This window comes from Salvelinus sp. IW2-2015, linkage group LG15, assembly GCF_002910315.2.
Source record: "Salvelinus sp. IW2-2015 linkage group LG15, ASM291031v2, whole genome shotgun sequence".
Lineage (NCBI taxonomy): Eukaryota > Metazoa > Chordata > Actinopteri > Salmoniformes > Salmonidae > Salvelinus > Salvelinus sp. IW2-2015.
The window spans coordinates 16341069-16360789 of NC_036855.1; the positions used below are offsets into that span (position 1 = coordinate 16341069).

Genomic DNA, 19721 nt, shown 5'->3' on the forward strand with positions numbered 1-19721 from the left:
ACTTATTTTTTTTGTGAACTCTCAGGTTTATAGTATACTTTCTACCCAAACCCATGTGCTTTGATCATGGAGAGAGAAAATCGACCATTCTACTGTAATGGGGGTTTGATTTAATTGAGCACTGTGACTGTAAACTTTACAAATAACCAGGAGATGGTGCTGCAACCCTTTCACATTCCACTGCACGTGTCTATATCCCCTGATCATGTCTTGTTGCGAGCAAGCCGAGCAGCAGTCTGACAACTCTGAACCTTGGGCATAGGCCTACATTTAATATGTGCCAATAAAATATCAAATGGAATGCTAAAATGGTATAGAATGAATGCAGCTTTTACGCGTAATTCATATCCACTGTGCGCCATGCGTAAATMATAATTGTCAGATTTGTCGCAATAAAGGTCTAAAAAGTGTTATTGAATATTAGAAAACGATTGAAACATGTCTCACGTCTGAAATGACTCTAATGCTAAGATTATATTTATTATCCAATGTTAAAGTTAATGTCAAGTGTGTGTGTGTGTAACTTGCCCCTCCCATGTGTGGAGAAGAGAAGATGGGTGGATGATGTTTACTTTTACCGCTGATGCGCAGAGCCAAGGACTAGAGTGCAGACAGCGCCTGATCAACTTGTAAAACTGCTTCCTGCGCAAATTACGGCAACATCATACACGACGTGGGTCTATGGCAACGGAGCCCTAATATCTCGTGCGAATGTCTTACCTCATGGATTGAATAATACAGTAACCGATATTCTTGTCATTCCGACATAAAAGGTTGTTATTGGAGGGATAATTTATCTGTCATCAGGCACCTGGGAGAAAATGTGGAGATTTACGCATTTATTAGCTTGCCTACTGGTGGTGTGTAAAGATGTCACTGCGCAGAGTAAGGTAATTATAGGCATGACTTAGTAATGGACTGATAACACCTGTTTGATTCTGCAATGGCAAAGGTAAGGAACTCCACCATGCGTAATGGAACTGGGATTCCTTGTGATAAAATCGGAATAAAAATGTGTAAATATTGTCCTGCAGTTCTGCTACAGTAGGCGAAATTGATTATTGGTGTTCAGATTATATCTGAAAGCAATGATTTATGCATTCTTTAAAATAAAAAAATATTATCCCACTTAAAAATCATCATACATTATTTCCATTAAAGTATTGCACAATTTGCATAGTTCAATCCAAAATAGTTAATTCGTTGACGTGGGTGTGAAGGCCCAACGGTCTTGTAGCATGAGGTTGTTGAAAGGGAGGAGCAGTTTGCATGACAAACAGTAGGCCTACACATCATGTTATCCCAATAATCCATAGGATTTCCAAATTAGAATGCCCATTTCCAATATCAACCATTGCTTCATATGGCCAGGTGTCCAGTCAGAGATCAATAATTTTGCCTCTCCATGGACACCAATGAGAAATGGCAGCCCTGACTCTATCTCTCTCTACTTTCAATCTTGTGGGGACTGGGCATCATGCCTACTACACACCAGCCTTCTAATGTAATTCTGCACATTTGTTGCTATGATGAATAGATGTCATTAATGAAAAATTACATCAGCCTGCTTGGTTTATAAATATAGGCTTTGAATCACCTTATTGCATGTCATCAAACTAAGTAACCATTACATTAGGTTTTCCCAGTGAGCCTTCATGTGTAGGAAGAGATGTAGGAAGAGATGTAGGAAGAGGAAGAGATGGCAGTGGCACCCAGTCGGGTAACAGTAATATCTGCCCTGCCTTGTTTGAACAGCTGCTGGACTTCCATAACCCCTCTCATAGAACTGCAATGCTTTGAGGATAGTCTAATCCCTACTCCCCCATGGTTCTGTGTGGATGACTACTTCCCCCTTGGTCTAGAAAACAACATGGGTACAAGACAAGAGGCACACAAGCCCATGAAGGCTGTCTAGCAGATTTTCTTCTACTTTGTGCGTGAGAGGAACAGTGTGTGTGGAACAGTTATAACAATGAGCACAGGTGTCATGTGTTCACATCATGGTATTAGTTGTCTCTCAAGAACAGTGGAATGTAGTGTAAAATTGCATTAGCAGGACTCTAAAAATGATAATCCCTTATTATTACCCTGATCATCAAATGTATTGATGGTGACCTGGAGGAAAGCCCAGTAGGATCACTAACAAACTTGTGATTGATTTTAACATGGTTCTCTCTGTTCTCTGTGAGACGTCTCATGTGCCTGTCTTGTGTGCAGCCTGGCTGCCCTCTTCCTCATTCCGTCCCATTGGACACATCCTGCCCAGCCTACAGTGTCATGGCCCACTGGTGGCACTGAGATGATTGCGAGACAAAGCCAGCTCAGAGGAGAACACAGAGGGTACGGTGCAATGGCATGGGAACAGGCGTGTGCACCTGCCCCTTGTTTTGGTTGTAAACAAGGCCAGGAATACTGCCGAGAGGTCAATGAGAGGGCGGAGAGAGAGAGAGACGGAGAGAGAGAGAGAGAGAGAGATGTAGGGAGGAGACAGGACGCCCCCCTGTCACAGTAATGAACTAACAAGCCTCAGTGTGTCCCTGGGACTTAATGAATAAATGAGACTCAATGTGTTAGACGGTCTGTCTGAAGGTCTCAGTGGCCGTGGCCTCACTGCAGCTGGAAGAGGGCTTTGATTCTGAACAGCAGGAAATGAAGGAGACACTGACACAGACCGTAACAGCAAACAAAAAGCAATCTTCCCTTCTCCTCTGAGCGATGTGATGTAAGAGAAAACTAACACACATTTATAGCTGAAAGCTTAATTATTAGTTATATTTGTCTGAGCCCTTTATCTAAGGATGCTCCATATAGAAAATGGCTGCCAGAGGATCACATGGTCAAAGGGAAGTATGTTTCACCCATCCTCTACACCACCTGCCTTCCACCTGCTTTTCCAGTGTGCATTACTGTATGTCTCCTTGTGCCTGACTGCTATGATGTGAATCTGTGCCCAGTGAGGAGCCAGCAGGGTCTTGCTGTTAGTTCCACAACGGAGAGAGAGGATGTCTCCTTCAGCTGGCCATTTCTCCCAAGCAGCATCCATCACATCCAGGGTCCATCACTGTGTTTTATGATGGGAAAAAAACATCCAAATTAAGGGAAGGTTTGATGCAATTGTACAATCATGTGGAATATTAGACAATGATCTATGGTTTTTCCTAAAAGCAATCAGTTCCATCTATATATCTATCCAGTAGGCAGTCATCTGTATACGTATCCCTTTCAAACACCTGGCTCCCAAAACAACAGCATCTGGGGAGGAAAGCAATGACAACCAGCTAATTCCATTCATGACTTTGGTTCCAGACTTGCCCTGATAATATAAAGATCACTGTTTACAGATAGCCAATCTGTGTTACAGTAAGATTATTTAACTACTCCCCACCCCTCCCCCCCATCTCTTTCTCTCTCCTCATCTGGAGAGCCACTGAAGATAACCAAAAGGTTCATAGTGTGCTTGGTCGTACACATAAACAGCTCTAGATGGAATGTGGCTGTGTACCCCCAAAAGAAACAAGTGCTCAGTAAGCTTGTGTCCAGCTAATTAGCGTGCTAGTGCTAATGCCAGTTTCTGTTCAGGTTAGGGACATCAATTTCATGGTTCATCTCCAGGCTGAAGGCTTAAGTTTCCCCCTGTAGTCCAGGTTCAGATTTCCAGGGACACGGTAAGACTGTTTATCATAAGCACTACTAATTAGATTAGGAATCAGGTGGACTTTCTGGACAAGAATTTGGACTCCAGTTTGGTCTGTAATGTTTCGACTGGAGAACAAGGTGATAAGTCAAATTTTAAAGGGACAGTTTAAGGGTCTTCATGGGTGAAAAATTATCTTAAAGTCAAGCTGAGTCAATATTCAACTAGCTGTTGTAAAGACCCAAATGGATGTATCAGGGTAATACAATTCCATCTTATTAGATGGTGATTTTGGGGTGAACTTCTCTTGAACCTTTTTCCTAACCTGAAATATCATCGCTTTGATTTAGTAAACAGAAAAACCCTTTCCAGACATGTAAATACTGTGTGGAAGCATTTCGCTACACCCGCAATAACATCTGCTAAATATATGCATGTGACCAATAACATTTGAGTTGACATGGATTGGATTCAGCCCTATCACTCTAACAGTCCTACATCTACTAATGGAGGAGTTTTATCTATCAGCTTACCTCAGAAACAGCTTACTGAGTTGAGAGTCTTTGAGATGGACAACTGACCTGCATCAGCGTCTGTTCTTGATCTATTTACAGTCAGGTCCAGAATTTTTGTCACCCTTGATAAATAAGAGCAAAATATAGTGTATAAATAATAATTTTAGATACTTTTTAAAAACTTGCTAAACAAAATCTTTTTTTGCAAACAATATAGCTCAGTATTTCTATGATTTATTTTCTACAGTCTTTTTTGCTCATCTTAATCAAGGGTGACAAACATTCTGGACCTGACTGTGTATTAATACAAGTTTGTGGAAAGTAGCCTACATAAATGATCTTGTGTGTTAAAGCTACAGAGCCCTTGTTAAGTCCACAAGCCGTAGGCCTAGTAACAACATGCAGCTGGCCTGAACAATTAGACAAAATCTACGGTCTGAAACGGACATCCTTGTTTATACGGACCAAGGTTAGTGTTACAGTAACAGTGTTAAGGCCATCATAGAATAACTTTGGTTTTCTGTGTTTAAAGATAAGACTAACAAGCTCCTGGAATGTGCCAGCCATTGTGTGTAATGAATCTTGTTTTTAACAATTGTGGACACAATTGAGGTTTCACTTAGTCATTGTCACTGTAAGAGTGGCCGTAGCCTTCAGTGAGTTAGTGATCTAACCATGTACTGTGGTCTATGGAATGTGTGTGAATGTGAAGCCATGCAGTTGGGTCCCTTCCCCCTATTGTACAGACAAGAGTTTGTCTTTGGGTCCTATTCTTTTGACCTGAAACTTGACCGCTCTCAGAGGTCAAAGGCTCCAAACTCAAAGCATGCGTTAAGCTTTTAGCAGTCTTAATTATGAATMATCTGAGGTCAGTTGTCTGCTTTCATGCTGGAAGTTCTCTTGGCATGGGATGCTAAATGAACAGAGCGAGGACAATAATGGTTCGCATAGCCAATATAATTTAGCTTTCTTTATAATTAGGACAGTGGACGTCCATCTTGCTCCAGTCTGTGTGTACAGTTGACAGGGTTGAGAGGGAGGAGCCTATAAATGAATGGTGTGTTCTAACTCTTCCCTCTTAATCAATACACAAAATAACAAACACAGGTGTCTTGGAGGCAACCCAGTCAAGCTGGAAGGAATTTCACCAGGTTTGCCATAGTACTTAGTACTTGAAGCATCTTAAGCTCATGTTGCTAAGGAGCAGCCTGGGTTTGGCTCGCCTGCGTCTTGTGTGGAACAATAAGGCTCAGTGGGGCTGTGGGCAATACCCCTCCAAGGGAACTTGAATCTGCTAATCCACTCTGTTTTCGTGTGGTTGTAGCATTTGTCAACCCAACCCACTGCCTTTTTCACTTGACATGGGTCAGGAATGGCCGGCCACTACGCACACAGGGGTCTTGCCCAATAATCAAAGACCCCTCTGAGTGTAAGTCTGCAGTAATGGAGGGTACTGCCCCCCAACCCACTCGTGTCACTCAGGCTGCATTCCTCCACTAATGAGCCCACCCCCTCCTCTCCCTACCCTCACCAGCCTGCAGGGTCTGGCCTTCATAAACATTCTCACTCTCAGAGAACCCTCAGTAACTGGACATGTACGCACTGTTACTTCGGCTTGATGCTCTAAGCTTGGGTTTAGGTTGCTCTTTACTGACATAGACAAGCAGACTTGCTCTCCACAGATATCTGCCCAGATCTACAGTTGACTTGCCCAGTGCAGGTTTGGTGCAGGAGGAAGCAGACAATTCTCCCCTAAATACCTTGATTGAGTGCACAGTTGAGACGTTTATCCTGTCTCGATACAACGTGGCAGAGTAAGGGCACAGACAGACAGAATATCTGTAATGCTGCATTCTTGTGCTGCTGTAAGTGGTACCACATGTGGGTCTGCCTGCCCCAGGGTTTATAGAGATTCATGTGGGTCTGCCTGCCCCAGGGTTTATAGAGATTCATGTGGGTCTGCCTGCCCCAGGGTTTATAGAGATTCAGTGGGTCTGCCTGCCCAGGGTTTATAGAGATTCATGTGGGTCTGCCTGCCCCAGGGTTTTAGAGATTCACGTGGGTCTGCCTGCCCAGGGTTTATAGAGATTCACGTGGGTCTGCCTGCCCCAGGTTTATAGAGATTCACGTGGGTCTTGGCCTGCCCAGGGTTTTATAGAGATTCACGTGTGTTCTTGCCCAGGTTTTATAGAGATTCATCGTGGGTGTCCTGCTCCCAGGGTTTATAGAGATTCATGTGGGTCTGCCTGCCCCAGGGTTTTTAGAGATTCATGTGGGTCTTCCTGCCCAGGGTTTATAGAGATTCATGTGGGTCTCCTGCCCCAGGGTTTATAGAGATTCATGTGGGTCTTCCTGCCCCAGGGTTTATAGAGATTCATGTGGGTCTGCCTGCCCAGGGTTTATAAGAATTCATGTGGGTTGCCCTGCCCCAGGGTTTATAGAGATTCATGTGGGTCTGCTGCCCAGGGTTTATAGAGATTCAGTGGGTCTGCCTGCCCCAGGGTTTTAGAGATTCATGTGGGTCTTCCTGCCCCAGGGTTTATAGAGATTCATGTGGGTCTTCCTGCCCAGGGTTTATAGAGATTCATGTGGGTCTTCCTGCCCAGGGTTTATAGAGATTCATGTGGGTCTGCCTGCCCCAGGGTTTATAGAGATTCATGTGGGTCTTCCTGCCCCAGGGTTTATAGAGATTCATGTGGGTCTGCCTGCCCCAGGGTTTATAGAGATTCACGTGGGTCTGCCTGCCCCAGGGTTTATAGAGATTCATGTGGGTCTGCCTGCCCAGGGTTTATAGGAATTCAGTGGGTCTGCCTGCCCAGGGTTTATAGAGATTCAGTGGGTCTGCCTGCCCCAGGGTTTTATAGAGATTCATGTGGGTCTGCTGCCCCAGGGTTTATAGAGATTCATGTGGGTCTGCCTGCCCCAGTGTTTATAGAGATTCATGTGGGTCTTCAATCAGGGTTTATAGAGATTCATGTGGGCCTTCCTGCCCCAGGGTTTATAGAGATTCCAAAATCTCATTGGAGGAAGATGACAGGTTAAGCCCCCTGGAAAGAGGGTGTGAGAGGGAGCTGGGCCTCAGAAGGTGCTGGAAGATGAGCTTAGCATCAATACAGTGCAGCAACCCCTGGCCTCTACATGGGGAGATGACCAGAGAGAGCACTGCCAGTCACAGACACCGGCAGAGAGACAGACAGAGAGAAAGTCCCTTGAGAACTACTGTGACATCTTAAGTTCTCTGTGAAAGAAGGTTTTGCACGTCATCAACCTCCTGTCAACAACAAACAAACGTTAAATCAGATTTGCAATAAATGTATGGTATAGAAATGTCAAATTTATGACTGAGCCTAAATATGAAACCCATTAACACTTCACTTTGATGACTGTCTATAATAAAATATGTATTGTTTATTCAATGTTTGTTTTTGTTATTTATCTGGAGTGATTCTGAGGATGATGTCAGTAGAAAGAGCTTGCACAATGGTCGGCCAGAGTTATCTCATTTTACACCATGCGTGGGGAGTGCTAGCGTCCGACACAGCTGGGGATAAGAGTTGATATTAATGGCATTGCGTTGGTCTCAATGGCTTTCATGTGCTTCATGACGGCTAGTGTTCAAAGAAGAGGAAGCATGTGGTTAATGTCCCAAGATCACTTTCATTCCCATGCTTTTGTTTCCCTCCTAAGAAAATGTATGTTTTATTCATAGAATGTCCACCAGGGAGGGAGTAATTCAGAACATTGGAACAGCTCTCCATAGACTGCTGTGAGAAGAAACCCAAGCTCAGCGTATATTTTAATGAATCATAATGTTCACGGGGTGAATTGATATAAAGTTCAACCCTGACCATTTATCACTATGAGTTGCTTTCTCAGAATGTCTGTCAGGATTTGTGATAACTGATCAGGCMCCAGACTAGCCCTTTTACATTCTACCCCACGCTGTGAGCTGTAGCTGAGGGACAGGAACCATGTCCAGCTCATTACACGTCAAGAATGCTTTTTTTCAATCAGTGCTATACAACATTTCAAATCAATCTATTTCATCCACTCTCTTCAACTCTGTCTCCTGTCAGATCTTCGGGGAGACGGAGCCGGTGCGGATGACGTCGGAGGGCTCAGACTGTCGCTGTAAGTGCATCATGAGGCCGCTGAGCAAGGATGCATGCCAGCGTCTGCGGAGTGGCAGTGTGCGRGTGGAGGACTTTTACACGGTGGAGACTGTCAGCTCTGGATCGGACTGCAAGTGTTCCTGCACTGCCCCCCCCTCCTCCCTCAACCCCTGTGAGAACGAGTGGAAGATGGAGAAGCTGAAGAAACAGGCCCCTGAACTGCTCAAGGTGAGATCCAGCAGTAACAGACCCAACTTAGTGGTAAAATAACATTAGAACTGTAAATGTTGGTAGTAAAATCACTTAATTGACTTTGTAAAGACCGTGACAGAGACCCTGATTGCATGTGTGTGGTTTGGTCCTGAAGATATACTGTACATAACCATGGGAGAAGCAGAAACAGGATATCCTTATAATTGTTCAAATTAAAGCTTTAAAGTATCCCAGGTTGTTGCACAGACAGATTTCCACAAGCTCACTGGGTTCTCTATCYGTTGATAACATCTCAGCACCTCTCAGGATGTACGTATCTGAAGCACACATAKATTTTTCACTGGGAGTGAGAGGAGAGGAGATGAGGCATGCTATGCGCCACATGAGGAGGAGAACCAGAACCAGATGTGTGATCTGACTGGGTTTAGACATAGCCATGTCTTATAGGGAATACATTGAATTGCATTACAAAGGAAAGGCTCAAAATAACTTTTGGGGAGGGCTTTTAATGCAATATGAAAGGCAAATTGCTGAAACAGTGGATTTGTAGTTGGCAGTATTGTTAAGTCAATACTTTTCAATTAAAATAGGCGTGGTGTCACGAACGTCGTAATCCTCCTCGTCTGAGGAGGAGTAAGGATCGGACCAAAGCGCAGCGTGGTTTGATGAATACATACTTGATTTATTTAACGAAGACAAAAACAACTAAACAAACTTACAAAACAACAAAACGAACGTGACYCTATATAACGAAAGTGCAGACACAAGCAACCAACGTATAGACATAGACAATAACCCACAACCCACAATACAAAACAGGCTACCTAAATATGGTTCCCAATCAGAGACAACGCAAAACACCTGCCTCTGATTGAGAACCATATCAGGCCAAACACAGAAATAGACAAACCAGACATACAACATAGAATGCCCACWCAGATCACACCCTGACCAACCAAAACATAAAACATACAAAGCAAASTATGGTCAGGGTGTGACACGTGGGTGGTTTTAGGTGTTATTGAATTCACATACTCAATTAAATGTAAAATGTAAAACCTGTCAACATATTCTCCCGCTTCTTTATTATGTTTCGTGCTAATACTCTCCTCTGTGCTGTGTGTGGGTGTACAGCTGCATTCCATGGTGGACCTACTGGAGGGGACGCTGTACAGTCTGGACCTCATGAAGGTTCACTCCTACATCAATAAGGTGGTCTCCCAGATGAACACACTAGAGGAGGTAAGGACAAACAAACAAAAAACGTCCTCGTAGAGTACAACAAGTAACACAATAACAAGGACATAAAACAAAAACCAGGGAATACTAGGTTTGCATGCCTTCCTATATACTGTATGTGAGTATATTTGGGTTCTTGCCGTTCTAGCTGTATATGGTCCTTATGCAGACAGAGAGCTGATGAAATGGTTTGTGATTAGATACCAGTAATTCCCCCCCTAAACGGCATGGTTACAGTATCCACAGAGATTTCTTTAACCCCCACAGCTATTCACTAGTCAAACAGGAGAAGATGAACTWGAGGGCAGAGAGAGAGATTTGTGTGACTGGTTCTCCCAGGTTTTGTGTTTGTAATGTTTTTACAAAAGGGGTCTGTTTTCGTTAACAAAGTTATTTGCATTTGGTTGGTACAATGGACTGGCCGGATTCTTAGAACACGTCTGTTTCCCCAGACAATCAAGACCAACCTGACTCGGGACAATGAGTTCGTAAGGGACAGCATGATCACTCTGACTAACCAGTTTAAGAGGTATGAGAACTACTCCAACATCATGATGAGCATCAAGAAGCAGATCTCCAGTCTGGGCCTGCAGCTACTGCAGAAAGACCAAACAGAGACCAAAGCTCAGGTAAGTGTGTCTCTCAAACACACACACACCCACCACACAAAAGCTTGCTCACAAATTACACATCAAACACACAAATCAACGTTCACATGCCRGCTGACACACCATAAATCACAGGCTTGAATTGAATGTCAATGTTTACAGGACACCAATGATGAGAAAACCAAGGACACCGTAAAAAACCCTAACAAAAAGCCCCCTTCATCCAAGCCCCCTCCCAAGCCGCCCAAGGAAAAGGTCGTAAAACCTAAGAAAGAGAGCACCAAGCCTGGGAAACCTGTCAAGCCTGACCCCACAGCCAAGGCCAAGGTGGCAGGGCACCAGCCGGGGGTAGTGAGGGGCATCACCTACTACAAAGCAGCCAAGGTGGATGGGGACGAGCACGGCACAGGTGGTAAAGGTGAGAGAACAAGGGCCGATACAAGATGGCGCCGATAGACATGGTCGCCCTGTTCATTGCACCTAAGAAACTTTGCACAAGCATTTCCCTACACCCGCAATAACATCTGCTAAATATGTGTATGCGACCAAAACAGCCCAGTATGAGCATGTGTATGGAGCCCACTCACCCATAAAGTCAACATTGGGCTGTGACTTCAGCTGAGTTAGCAGCACTCAGCCAGCCTGTATTATTATAAAAAAAAAATTTACCTTTATTTTACTAGGCAAGTCAGTTAAGAACAAATTCTTATTTTCAATGACAGCCTAGGAACAGTGGGTTAACTGCCTGTTCAGGGGCAGAACGACAGATTTTTACCTTGTCAGCTCGGGGATTTGAACTTGCAACCTTTCGGTTACTAGTCCAACGCTCTAACCACTAGGCTACCCTGCCGCCCCGTATGAGATCATCTATGTGCTGTTCTAATGTTCTCAGACCTTATTGTGATTGTTCTAAACTAAACCAATTCAAATAACTAAATTGTASTCTTGGATCTGATCTACATTACATTATGCTGGATCAGCATTACACCAGACTGTATTTCAGATTCCCAACCGAAACGGATGTTGTACGTCTCCATCGCATATTTTCTTTTTTTGTGTAGAGCAAGCCATTCAAATTTGAWTTAAATATGTTGTTCTTACACACGTATGATTAAACAGTGTAAATCTTAGTACTACTCTTGGCATCTTGGAAACAGTAAAACAGTGAATCCTTCACCGTGTAGATCACCAGATCCACAGTACAAGATTTATCCTGCTGTTATTTCCAACCAAGCAGGGCTTGGGCCATCAGAGGATCGAATTGCATGCGTGCATTCAGCGAGCATTAAATAATACATAGAGCTAATGGAATGTCGTTTCAATGGAACATTGCCACATCCATGACATGCCTCAGCTTCACTCCTCGCACACAATGTGTTGTGGGCCCTCATCACTGTGCCGGTGAAAGCTGACAAAACATTTCCTGACTCCTTACAATCCTTATTGAATAGATACTGTAGGTATGCTAGGTTTGCTCAGGGCGCAAATGCACATATGTTGTCAGGTCATGTGTTCTGCCATGCCAAGCTGTTTAGCCATACTTTGGTGAGTGCAGCCACACTTGTCAACCCAGTGAATCGATTCAGCTTCATTTCCATAATCTCTCACAAAGAGTAGTTTGCCTTTATTCAAACCAGAAGTCTTGCATCTATTAGATAAAGGACGGTGTGGCTTTTGAAGTATCAAGCAACACTGCTTCTCTTTCACAACATACTTTAGAGACCTACAGCACATTCTCCTATCTATGCTGCCTGACTGACTCCTAAGCTGTCCCTGACTRCCTATCTTGTTAGGCCTTCAGTAGATACATGTGGTCAAGTAGTGTGCACGTCTAGCACCCTGAGGTTCAGAGTGTGCGTGTGGTGCAGATGTGCTGCTTATGTAGCAGGCAGAGACGTTTTATCTCACGCATCTGTCTGGCAGCTAAGGAAGTGAGAGTATGAGTAACAGAGGGGATCAGCCTCAGGCTGGCCCAGTCCTCCTGACACTGTCCTCTGTTCTGCTATTCTCTCTCCATGGCCAGGGATAAGAAAATGCCATGTGAGGGCTGTGGAATTCTGAATCCAAACAGAGAGGCAGAGACAGCGGGACAGACTTGGTTACAGAGGAGGGGACAGAGACAGTGAGAGGAAGCTGGCATACTCTGTGTGCTATATAACTAATGCATTCCCCTTTGATGTGGCCCCTGCAAATCTATGGTACTGTACAGTGTCTGTCTCTCTGGCAGAGGTCTCAAAAGCAGCTCATACAGGGCCTTTTTGATTAATTAAGCCAGCTAATTCTAATGAAAACTAGTGAAGACAAGGACCCTCCAGACTTTGAATTTGAGTCTAACTAAATCCAATGGCCTACTTTCCAATACTTGTCTTTATCCTCCTCAGACAACGCTGCCAAGACTCACACCGTCCACCACGTCAAAGAGACACACTCTGAGGACGGAGGTGCTGAAATTGTCCTGGAAACCATGGAGGGAACCACAGCTGAGCCAACAACTACCAAAGAAACTGCTACCACTACCACAACCACCACCACGAGCACGACAACAACGGCAGCAACAACAGCCAGTACTACAATGCCATCCACTACCACCACCACCATTGTAGCAAGAGTTGAAAGGCTAGACAGACCAGCCCCCACCATCATGCTGTTCCTAGACAACTCTGACAACAACAGCCGGCCAATCCTGCACAGAGCAGGTAGCCTGACCTACACAATTACCTAGTGTAGTGTACATTATACTACACCATATAACAACTAAGTGTGCTCATTGACAGCAATAGAGACAGTCAGTGCTATGACTCTGTCCAATTCAGTAACGGATAAACATGTAATGTTTAGCTGCCAGAATATGTGTGACTGTGAAATTGGATGATTGAAAACTCATGCAGGCCATTCTTTATCCAGTTTTCTGGTAGTTTCTGTGTTGACTGTATTGTACTGTACTTGGCAGGTAAAATCCTGGACTGTGAGGGGACTCTGGCCTCTATTGAGCTCCCAGAGAAGCAGCACAGCTATGGGCGGAACGAAGGAGCCTGGATGAAGGATCCCCTGGCCAAGGACTCAAAGATCTACGTCACCAACTATTACTACGGCAACAACCTGGTGGAGTTCCGAAACCTGGACAACTTCAAACAAGGTGGGCATGGCATAGAAATTGAATAGTGTTATATCATTATAATTGTTAATTATTTTCTATTTTCTATTATTTTCAGTTCCTATGGAGCATGGGTATAATCTATAAAAAAATCTATGAAGGATCAGTGTCTCTAATGATCTGTAGTGACCAATGAATGTAGTGAGTAGAAATGGACCAATGAAATGTGTGAGTAGAAATGTGACCAATGAAATGTAGTGAGTAGAAAGTGACCAATGAAATGTAGTGAGATGAAAGTGACCAATGAAATGTAGTGAGTAGAAAGTGACCAATGAATGTAGTGAGTAGAAAGTGACCCAATGAAATGTAGTGAGTAGAAAGTGACCCATGAAATGTAATGAGTAGAAGGTGACCCATGAAATGTAGTGAGTAGAAAGTGACCATGAAATTAGTGAGTAGAAAGTGACCCATGAAATGTAGTGAGTAGAAAGTGACCCATGAAATGTAGTGAGTAGAAAGTGACCCATGAAATGTAGTGAGTAGAAAGTGACCCATGAAATGTAATGAGTAGAAAGTGACCCATGAAATGTATGAGTAGAAGGTGACCCATGAAATGTAGTGAGTAGAAAGTGACCCATGTAAATGTAGTGAGTAGAAAGTGACCCATGAAATGTAGTGAGTAGAAAGTGACCCATGAAAATAGTGAGTAGAAAGTGACCCATGAATAGTAGTGAGTAGAAAGTGACCCATGAAATGTAATGTAGTAAGAAGTGATCCCATGAAATGTAGTGAGTAGAAAGTGACCATGAAATGTAGTGAGTAGAAAGTGACCATGAATGTAGTGAGTAGAAAGTGACCATGAATGTAGTGAGTAGAAAGTGACCCATGAAATGTAAGTGAGTAGAAGGTGACCCATGAAATGTAGTGAGTAGAAAGTGACCCATGAAATGTAGTGAGTAGAAATGACCATGAATGTAGTGAGTAGAAAGTGACCATGAATGTAGTGAGTAGAAAGTGACCCATGAAATGTAGTGAGTAGAAAGTGACCCATGAAATGTAGTGAGTAGGAAAGTGACCCATGAAATGTAGTGAGTAGAAAGTGACCATGAAATGTAGTGAGTAGAAAGTGACCCATGAAATGTAGTGAGTAGAAAGTGACCCATGAAATGTAGTGAGTAGAAAGTGACCCATGAATGTGTGGAGTGAGAAAGTGACCATGAATGTAGTGATAGAAATACTGCAGTAAATGTGAGTATAGAAAGTGACCCATGAAATGTAGTGAGTAGAAAGTGACCCATGAAATGTAGTGAGTAGAAAGTGAACCAATTAAATGTAGTGAGTAGAAAGTGACCCATGAATGTAGTGAGTAGAAAGTGACCCATGAAATGTAATGAGTAGAAGGTGACCCATGAATGTGAGGTGAGTAGAAAGTGACCCATGAAATGTTGTGAGTAGAAAGTGGACCCATGAAATGTAGTGAGTAGAAAGTGACCCATGAAATGTAGTGAGTAGAAAGTGAACCCATAATGTAGTTGAGTAGAAATGACCCATGAAATGGGTAGTGAAGTAGAAAGTGACCCATGAAATGTAGTGAGTAGAAAGTGACCCATGAAATGTAGTGAGTAGAAAGTGACCCATGAGAAATGTAGTGAGTGTAAAAGTGACCAGTGAAATGTAGTGAGTAGAAAGTGACCCATGATAAACCTTGTAGTGAGTAGAATAGGGTGACCCATGAAATGTTAGTGAGTAGAAGTAGTGACCCATGAAATGTAGTGAGTAGAAAGTGACCCATGAAATGTAGTGAGTAGAAAGTGGACCCATGAAATGTGAGTGAATAGAATAGTGGACCCTGGAATGATGTTGATAATGAAAGGACCATGAAATGTAGGAGTATACACTACAGTATGCTTGAGACTCAAAACATGAGTCCTCTGACTACCTGTCGAGGTACTCTCTGGGACGAACATGGTTACTTAATGAGTGGTAAATCTTATATCCCACTGGACTAGCCTGGTTGATTAGAGGTGTTTGGACAGAAGCTTTTTTAACTCACATCTTACAAAGGAATAGCGTGAAGAGATTTTGTTCTGGTATCCAGTAGGGTGGTGAGTCACAGCAGTGTTCGGATGACTAGGTACTTCTGTGAGTGGCTGTGATCCCTGCCTAGGCTGACATGTGCCTCCCCTTTGAACTGGCCAGAGCTGAGAGGGATTAGAGAAGGCATGGGTGGGGTAGGGGTGGTTACTGCGCTAACGGGTTGTTGTTTTGTCCTTCACTGCCAGCTTCATTCATTATCTAAATCACACTTCCTGAGGTGGAAACTGTTACAGAGCGAATGTGACCAGATGATGACATGAGCACTTAATAACGAGACATCGTCGTTGGACAGGTGTGGAGTGGTACAGTCAAACAGAAACTAACCAGTCTCTCATGTGAAACCATTATATACAGTGGGGAGAACAAGTATTGTTATACACTGACGATTTTGCAGGGTTTCCTTACTTACAAAGCATGTAGAGGCGTTCGAATTTTATCTAATAGGTACACTTCACAACTGTGAAGAGAAGGAATCTAAAACAAAAATCCAGAAGAATCACATTGTATGATTTTAAGATACATTATTGCATTTTATTGCGATGACATAAGTATTTGTACATCAGAAAAGGCAGAACGTAATATTTGGTACAGAAACCTTAGTGTTTGCAATTACAGAGATCATACGTTTCCTCTGTAGTTCTTGTTGACCACGGTTTGCATGACAGACTGCAGCAGGGATTTGGCCCACTCCTCCATACAGACCTTCTCCAGATATCCTTCAGGTGTTCGGGGCGTGTCGCTCGGGCAATACGGACTTCGGCTCCCCTCCAAAGATTTTATTGCTGTCAGGTCTGAGAGACTGGCTAGGCCACTCCAGGACCTTGAGATGCTTGCTTACGGAGCCCTCCTTAGCCTGCTGTGGTTTGTTCATGCTGAAGACCCAGCCACGATCCCACTCTTCAATTGCTCATGAGGGTAATGTTGCAATGATCTCGCTGTATATCATGCGCACGATCATCCTACCGCCCTCAATACGGTTGCAGTCAGTCCGTCCCTTTGCCAAAAGACAGTCCATACAGCAATGATATAGATGCATTTCACACAATGTTACTCCATGCTTCACGTTGGATGGTGTTCTTGGGGTTGACTATCCTTCTATTCCTCCAAACACGGCGAGTGGAGTTTAGAGCAAAAAGCTCTATTTTGTCTCTCAGACCACATGACTCTCTCTCCATTCCTCCTCTGGATCATCCAATTATTATGGCAAACTTCAGACGGCCTGGACATGCGCTGGCTTGAGCAGGGACCTTGCGTGCGCTGCAGGATTTTAAACTCCATGGCGTAGTTTTACAATGGTTTTCTTTGAGACTGTTCTCAATCTCCTCAGGTCATTGACCATGGCCTGCCGTGTAGTTCTGGGCTGATCCCTCACATTCCTCAGATCATTGATCCCCCGCACAGTAGATCTGACCAACCGACAGGATGACTGATCCATCTGAACTTCTTCCAATTTTCTAATAATTGTGCCAACAGTTGTTGCCTTCTCACCAAGCTGCTTGCCTATTTGTCCTGTAGCCCACCCAGCCTTGTACAGGTCTACAATTTATCCCTGATGTCCTTACACAGCTCTTCGTGTCTTTGGCCATTGTGGAGAGTTGTTATTAGAGTGTGGACAGTGTCTTTTATACAGGTAACGAGTTCAAACAGTGCAGTTAATACAGGTAATGAGTGGAGAACAGGAGGGCTTCTTAAAGAAAAACTAACAGGTCTGTGAGAGCCGGAATTCTTACTTGTTGGTAGGTGATCAAATACTTATGTCATGCAATAAAATGCAAATTAATTACTTAAAAATCATTACAATGTGATTTTCTGGATTTGTGTTTAGATTCCGTCTCTCACAGTTGAAGTGTACCTATGATAAAAATGACAGACCTCTACATGCTTTGTAAGTAGGAAAACCTGCAAAATCGGCAGTGTATCAAATACTTGTTCTCCCCACTGTATATACGTTATGGTATAACTATTAAACACCTCAGTGGCGCCCACAATGAGATTGACTGTACATGTGTATATATAAGATGGCATGATGTTAGCATACTGTAATGGTGGGGTAACATGATATGCTAGTTCTTCTTAATCAATCCTTGAATATGGTCCTGTTAGGCGCTGGAGCAACCCGTGTATGATGTCGTCCTGATCAATCTATCTCGGCACCAGCGACCATTATATGCCTATTGCCGGACCTAAGTACACATAAACCGAGAAAGCCTCCTGTGCTACCTAAGCCAAAACCGACCGCATTGCACAAGAGACTAGTTTCGAATACTGAAAAAGTCCCACGACGCTGATTGTGGTAATATGCGCCCTGGGATACGGCTAAGTGGCTCGTTCTAATCCTGGACCCTCCTGCATGACGTGGTTTACGAGGACACCACCCCCTGGAAGTGGAGAGGTCACTCGGACATTGACTTTGCCGTGGACGAGAGTGGGCTGTGGGTGATCTACCCTGCCACGGACTATGACTACTCCCAGCAGGAGGTGATTGTCATCAGTAAGCTGGACCCTGGGGATCTGTCCATGAAGAAGGAGACCACCTGGAGGACAGGCCTGAAGAGGAACTCCTACGGGAACTGCTTCATCATCTGTGGGGTGCTGTACGCTGTGGACGTCTATAACCAGAAGGAAGGGGAGGTGAACTATGCCTACGACACCCACACCAACTCAGAGGCTATCCCTCGTCTGCCCTTCACCAACGAGTATGCCTACACTACCCAGATAGACTACAACCCCAAGGAGAAGGTCCTGTATTCCTGGGACAATGGACACCAACTCACATATAACATACACTTTGTTGACCAATGAGCACAGGCGTTTTATGCTCTGGTAAAGTATCATCAGCACCATGACAGGATTGCCATCCCCCATAGAGATAAGAGAGATGGTCAGTAATGGACAGTCTAGCAGCCCCCATATTGGATTCAGCAGCCAACATTCCTCTTTCAATGCATGCTAACCAAGACACTTGACAGCATACCATGCGTCCCATACACAACAATGCTCCTCGTCAATGTGGACACTGTGTTGTGTTGGTATGTTATTGGAAATCACAAATTGCTCATTTATTCCTCCCATTTSATTTTTATGGCCCATCAAGCTCCATCCTATCACCTAGCACTTTGATCATCTGTCATTGTCATTTCAGGCCTATTGATGCTTTTGTTTTTTAACATGTATACATGATGTTGAGTACTGTASTGTTAACTGTTGAAATTGTTTATTTTAGTGAGGATGAGGGATACTTTGAAAATATATGAGCTGACAAACACAATATACATGAGTTTCTAAACTTAAGATTTTGTACTCGCTTGTAATTTACCAGAAATGTATGCTTTATATTTACATTGTTGTTGCTTTACATACATTTTGTATAAAGTAATATGTTCATTTTTGTTTTAATGATGAGTTACAATTGTTGCTGCTCGTAACATTTACACGTTCACGACATGTTATAATCATTTTTACCTATTTATAAACCACTACCCTTTAGGAAATTAACTGTCATGGAGGTCAATTGTGTAAATGCATACAGATGTACAGTATTGTCTTAAAGGAAATATAATCCATGAACCTCTATGACAGTTTCAGCTTCACGGTTAGTCAAAATTGATTATATCTGTATGATGTGCATGTACTGCCGTTATGGAGAGTTATGAAGACCGCTAATTCAAGTAAAGCTTTGTCTAAATATCTTTTGAGCATTTTATTATCATATTTGATTTATTTTGGGGGGAAAAACACTTTCATTGCATACTTATTCTAAATCTATTTTGATAGTTTTGTTAATAAGTGTACACAGAAATGTGCACGGCTAATTACAGCACTGCAATGTATTAATTTGTAATGTTGTGGTGTTTGATACACAATTTCTGACAGAAAGGATTTTAAGTGGAAATATTATACCACACACACAACCCGTTGTGCTTGTCTCTGCTATGATGAAATAAACAATTCCAGTTTTAAATATCTGCTGTGGGAAGTCCAAATCCATGTGTACAGACAGAACCAGTGGAAGCAGGACTTCCATGCCCAGTGTTATGTGTTGACAGGATGCAGAATTACTCAATGATTCCTCTTGAGTTTTTTGTGTGTGCTTAACTCTCTCCCTGACTTGTGTTTTGTTCCAGTACAAAGGTCACTCAGCACTGCTTGATTGGGAGTGCACTAAACGAGCCGGCCTGTCCTGAGGTCATGGTAACAAGGGCAGGGCAG

General features: G+C 43.4%; 1 protein-coding gene across 1 annotated transcript; it reads left to right on the forward strand.

Annotated features, from left to right (window-relative positions):
- Positions 1-726: 726 nt before the first annotated feature.
- Positions 727-18900, forward strand: LOC111973994 (olfactomedin-like protein 2A). Its single transcript, XM_070447343.1, has 8 exons — positions 727-890; positions 8226-8489; positions 9609-9716; positions 10166-10342; positions 10484-10739; positions 12703-13017; positions 13272-13482; positions 17849-18900. The coding sequence occupies exons 1-8, from the start codon at positions 822-824 to the stop codon at positions 18312-18314; spliced, it is 1866 nt and encodes a 621-aa protein (XP_070303444.1). The 5' UTR covers positions 727-821; the 3' UTR covers positions 18315-18900.
- Positions 18901-19721: the final 821 nt, after the last annotated feature.